Consider the following 6,000-nt stretch of genomic DNA (forward strand, 5'->3'; position numbering starts at 1 on the left):
AGGAGTGGTGTCTGGGAATTCCTGGTCACTCTCTTCCTCTCCACATTACTGTAACCCCTGCTGGCCACTGGGTCCAGGCCCTCCACACGCCAGTGGGTTGGTCACATCTCCCCAGTGAGGTGCGCCTTGATCAAAACTGTGGCTGACCCACCTTTTCTGTACCCAGAAAAAAACCCTGAAGCATGGGCAAAAACACTGAAGGAGGAGGATTATGAGCTGCTGTGCACCGACGGATCCAGGAAGCCTGTGAAGGATGCGGAGCTTTGCTACCTGGCCCGAGCCCCGAATCATGCTGTGGTCTCACGGGAAGATAAGGCAGCTTGTGTTCGCAAAATGTTAAAGAAACAGCAGGTATGGTGGCACAGACAGGGCCCCCAACCCTTTCTTCTTGGGTGCGTGTGGATTATTTGGGGATTTCCCAGCTGAGTCCCAGCCCATACCCCAGCATTCTTTTCCTGGAAGTTAGAACTGGGAGGGCATGGATTGTGGAACTGGATCTCCCAGGTCTCGCTCTGCTTATATCTTCTGCTCACTAGAGATCAGACCCCATCTGATGCACGTGTCCCAGGGTCCAAGTACCTGCCTTCCAGCTCGACCCTGACCTTGCTCTGTGGTACCCTCATTTTCCCCACTTCTGCCTTTTTTTTTTCTTTTCTTCTTTTTTTTTTTTGCGGTACACTGGCCTCTCACTGTTGTGGCCTCTCCCGTTGCGGAGCGCAGGCTCCGGACGCGCAGGCTCAGCAGCCATGGCTCACGGGCCCAGCCGCTCCGCGGCATGTGGGATCTTCCCAGACCGGGACACGAACCCGTGTCCCCTGCATCGGCAGGCGGACTCTCAACCACTGCACCACCAGGGAAGCCCCACTTCTGCCTTTTTTTAAAATGAAGGTTTTAAAATGATCCTATTTCCCAGCCCTTCTAGATACAAGTCATGAAATGTGGACTGTGTTCCTCTTGCTTAGGCAGACTAAGAACCATTCCAACAGGCAGAAGAACCCAGGAACCTACCCTGAGGGAACTTGTCCTCTGGGGAAAACAACCAACCCAGGGCTGGCCTTGTGGGGAGAGAGACTGCCTGAGTATTTTAATCCTAAAGACCCCTCCACCCACAAACACCACCCTCCCCTCAGTGACAGCTTCCTGTCTATTGATCCACCATTGGTTTTCTTCTTTTAAAAATTAAGATAGCATACCTTTGTGAGTCCTCTGAAGGTAAATGGTACTAATAATTAGTATTTAATGAACATTTCCTAAGTGCTAGATGGAATGCTAAACATTCTGTAATCATTATTTCACTTATAATCTTAGAAGGCCTGGAGGAGTTGAGCCTCTTATCAAGATAGGATCAAAGATAAAAGTCAAGTATGAACTTTTAACAGCTACCTGTACTCCTTCTCACTGGGTTGCTCATATTTAATATTTTCTTTGACAATAATACTTAAAAGGGATATGCTTCTGCCCTCTCATTTCCTGGAAGCCGCCCCCAAGACCATGGCCAATGAAGTGAGGAAGAGAGATGAGAGAAGTCAGCAGTGGGTGGGAGGCAGGGACTTCCCCAAGGAGATGGGACCAGGATGGACCCTACAGAGGACTTTGGGGCCTCACAGAAGCACAGATTTGAGGTCCATAATTGTACGAATGCCAGGTGATGGATGTGGAAGGATCCTGAGGTATCCTCTGAAGCTTCCCTTTCTTCCCAGGGCTGGTTTCCAGCTTCCAGTCTCCTCCATCCCATCCATGTGTTCCCAGCAGCTCTTTGCCACAGGTCCTCATGCACTTTCTGTCCATTTGACAGGATGAATTTGGAAAAGATGGAAATAGCTGCCCGAGCAGTTTTTGCTTGTTCCACTCAGAAAGCAAGGACCTTCTGTTCAGGAGTGACACTAAATGTTTGGCTGAACTTCAGAACACAGCAACGTATGAATCTTACTTAGGACCTGAGTATGTCACAGCTGTGGCTAACCTGAGACAATGCTCAACCTCAAGTGAGTAAGAGGAACAGAACAGCACTGGGGAATCTGCAAAGCGAACATGTGTGGGGTTCTGGGTGCTGGATACAAAAGGAGGAGCGGGCTGCAGTCCCCAGGAGATGACCAACGGACAGGATGAAATGCTGAGGGAACAGTGCAATCCCAGCATGAATGCAAGGCTAACTTGCATGGGCTGATCGTAAGGGGGCACAGGCTGAAGGCACTGAGGTAGTGACCACCTGGACATGCAGAATTCCATGCTATTACTAAGAAAAGGAGGAGAGTTATGTGCCCATGCCAATCACTCTGCTCTAAACACCTTTTAATACAGTGCTGCCTTGTTCAAGATGGTAGCCTCTAGCTACCTGTGGGTATTTAAATTTGTATTAGTATTACACAAAATTTTAAATTTAGTTCCTCAGTCACGCTAGCCATAATTCAAGTGCTCAATAGATACATGTGTCTCCACATAGATGAGCAAAGAGAACATTTCCAGCATTGCAGAGAGTTCTTTTACATGGTGTCGCTCCTGAAAGCTTGAACAATGATAAGTTTCAGTAACTCTAAAGTTGCCATACACACCACAGGCATACCTCGGAGATATTGCAGGTTCAGTTTCAGACTATTGCAATAAAGGAATATTGCAATAAAGCAAGACATATGAAGTTTTTGGTTTTCCAGTGCACATAAAAGTTATGTTTATACTACAGTATAAAGTGTGCAATAGCATTATGTCTAAAAAGTGTCTAACAATGTACGTACCTTAATTAAAAAATACTTTATTGCTAAAAAATGCTAACCATCATCTGAGCCTTCAGCAAGTCATAATCTCTTTGCTGGTGGAGCGTCTTACCTCGATGGTGATGGCTGCTGACTGATCAGGGTGGTGGTTGCTGAAGGCTGAGGTGACTCTGGCAATTTCTTAAAAGAAAACGACAATTAAGTTTGCCCCATCAATTGACTCTTCTTTTATGAACGATTTCTCTGTAGCATGCAATGCTGTTTGATAGCATTTTACCCGCAGCTGAATTTCTTTCAAAACTGGAGTTCCATCCTCTCAAGTCCTGCTGTTAGTTTATCAACTAAGTTTATATAATATTCTAAATCCTTTGTTGTCATTTCAACAATCTTCACAGCATCTTCACCAGGAGTAGATTTCATCCCAAGAAACCACTCTCTTTGCTCATCCATGAGAAGCAACTCCTTATTCATTAAAGTTTTATCATGAGATTTGCAGCAAGTCAGTCACCTCTTCAGGCTCCTCTTCTAATTCTAGTTCTTATGCTGTTTCCACCACATCTGCAGTTACTTCCTCCACTGAAGCCTTAAACCCCTTATAGTCACCTATGAGGACTGGAGTAAACTTCTTTCAAACTCCTGTTCATGATGATATTTTGACCTTTCTCCATGAATCACAAATGTTCTTAATGGCATCTAGAAAGGAATCCTTTCCAGAAGGTTTTCATTTGACTTTGCCCAGACCCATCAGAGGAATCACTATCTATGGCAGCTATAGCCTTATGGAATATATTTCTTTCATAATGAGACTTGAGAGTCAGAATGACTCCTTGATTCATGGGCTGCAGAATGGATGTTCTGTTAGCAGGCATGAAAACAACATTAATCCTGTACATCTCCATCAGAGCTCTTGGGTGACCAGGTACATTGTCAGTGAGCAGTCATATTTTGAAAGGAATCTTTTCTTCTGAGCAGTAGGTCTCAATAGTGGGCTTAAAATATTCAGTAAACCATATTGTAAACAGATGTACTGTCATCCAGGCTTTGTTGTTCCCTTTGTAGAGCACATGCAGAGGAGACTGAGCATAATTCTTAAGGGACCTAGCATTTTTGAAATGGTAAATGAGCATTGGCTTCAACTTCAAGTCACCAGCTGCATTAGCCCCTAACAAGAGAGTCAGCCTGTCCTTTGAAGCTGTGAAGCCAGGCATTGACTTCTCCTCTCTAGCTATGAAAGTCCTAGATGGCAGCTTCTTCCAATAGAAGGCTGTTTTGTCTACATGGAAAATCTGTTGTTTAGTGTAGCCACCTTCATTAACTATCTTAGGTAGGCCTTCTGTGTAACTTGCTGTAGCTTCTACATCAGCACTTGCTGCTTCACTTTGCACTTTCATGTTATGGAGATGGCTTCTTTCCTTAAACCTCATGAACCAACCTCTGCTGGCTTCAGACATTTCTCGTGCAGCTTCCTCACCTCCCTCAGCCTTCACAGAACTGAAGAGAGTTAGGGCCTTGCTCTGGATTAGGCTTTAGCTTAAGGGAATGTTGTGGCTGGTTTGATCCTTTATCTAGGCCACTAAAACTTTCTCCATATCAGGAATAAGGCTGTTTCTTATCATTTCTGTGTCCACTGGAGCAGCACTTTTAACTTCCTTCAAGAACTTTTCCTTTGCGTCCACAACTTGGCTAACTGTTCGGCACAAGATGCCCAGCTTGGCTTTGGACAGGCCTTCCTCACTAAGCTTAATCACATCTAGCTTTTGATTTAAAGTGAGAGATGTGCAACTCTTCCTTTCACTTGAACACTTAGAGGCCAGTGTAGGGTTATTAACTGGCCTAATTTCAATATTGTTGTGCTGGTGGAGCAGTCAGAACACACACAACATTTATCGATTAAGTTTGCCATGTTAATGGGCATGGCTTGTGGTGCCCCAAAACAATTAACAATAGTAACACCAAGGATTACTGACCACAGATCACCATAACAAATATATAATAATAATGAAAAAGTCTGAAATATTTCAAGAATTACCAAAATGTGACACAGAGACATGAAGTTAGCAAATGTTATTGGGAAAATGGCGCCCGTAGACTTGCTTGATGCAGGGTTACCACAAACCTTCAACTTGTAAAAAACACAACATCTGTGAAGTGCAATAAAGCGAAGCACAATAAAATGAGGTATGCCTGTACTTATCTAGAACACCAGTTTTCTAAGAATTAGAATACAGTAAAACACACCTTTGTACTATAGCTATGTTGGACATCATTTAATGACTTGGAATCATTTGGAAGATGTGGGAGAATACCATGTAGCTATAGGGAGGTTATTCTATAACTGCAGAGTGCAGGTCCATAAGCCACAGTCCTTAAGATACTGATTCCCAGGTCCTGGGGATACTGATTCAGCAAGTCTGTGCCAGGTTCAGGGTTTCTGCGTTTTAACAGCTGCCCACATAATTCTGGTATAAGGAAGGATCCATGGCCACTGTTCTGAGTACCCGGGGTGTATTTACCTAACCTATATAGTCTGTGTGGGGGCGGAGACTCTGGCCCTGCTGTACCCTGCTCCATCCCCAGCTCCCAGGACAGAAACTGGCATGTGCTGGGTGCTTAGTGCATCTCGTTATGTTAGCTCCTCACTTGGATCAGAGAGGACAGTCCTCCCAGGCTCGTTCCAGCCACATGGACTCAGGCGTGTGAGCCCTGCCCGTAAGACACCAGATGGGGGATGATGTAGGGCAGGGAAATCCTGTTACCATTCTTGGTGTGAGACACTGCCCGCTGTAGGCACAGGAGCTGTGCAGGCGGGAGGAGGAGGCCACGAGGAGAACGGCCAGGTCCATCCCTCAGAAGAGCAGGGCAACGGGTCTGAGCACTTTTGTATCAGGCTTGACTGTTGATTCACTTAACAGAAAATACATGTAGGTAGAGATTAACTGTCCTACCCCTCTGCTCTGTCCCCACAGAACTCCTGGAAGTCTGCAATTTCCACAGAGGTTGAAATCCAAGAGTGGGGCCACCACCTGATGGAGATGGGAGCTCACCGGACCCATAAGCTTCCCCTGGTTTTGCTGGTCTGAGTGGTTTGGTTGCCTTCAGTTTGGTGGTGGCACCTCTGTGGGACAAAATAAAAATAAAAGTTGTTATTGGTTTTATCTTTTAAAAACTTCATTTTTTCCCTAAATATTTGGTCTGGAAGGACTAAATACATGTGCAACTAGCCCTTCCTTCAGAGCTCAAGATTCATTTGCTCTTTCCCATAGCCATACCCCCTGGGTACAGTCCAAGT

At 45.2% G+C, this 6,000-nt stretch overlaps 1 protein-coding gene across 1 annotated transcript in view; it reads left to right on the forward strand.

The window, feature by feature from the left end:
* Window positions 1-5,774, forward strand: part of TF (transferrin) — a gene marked incomplete at its 5' end in the record, with an annotated part of 29,390 nt that extends 23,616 nt beyond the window's left edge. The window contains 3 exons of the mRNA XM_079704480.1: window positions 167-351; window positions 1,796-1,985; window positions 5,678-5,774. Coding sequence (XP_079560606.1) covers window positions 167-351; window positions 1,796-1,985; window positions 5,678-5,712 — 410 coding nt within the window. The 3' untranslated portion in view covers window positions 5,713-5,774. The remainder of the gene's footprint in view (window positions 1-166; window positions 352-1,795; window positions 1,986-5,677) is intronic.
* Between the last annotated feature and the right edge of the window lie 226 nt (window positions 5,775-6,000).

The sequence above is a fragment of the Hyperoodon ampullatus genome (assembly GCF_949752795.1).
Source record: "Hyperoodon ampullatus genome assembly, chromosome: 5".
NCBI classification, from domain to species: Eukaryota; Metazoa; Chordata; class Mammalia; order Artiodactyla; family Ziphiidae; genus Hyperoodon; species Hyperoodon ampullatus.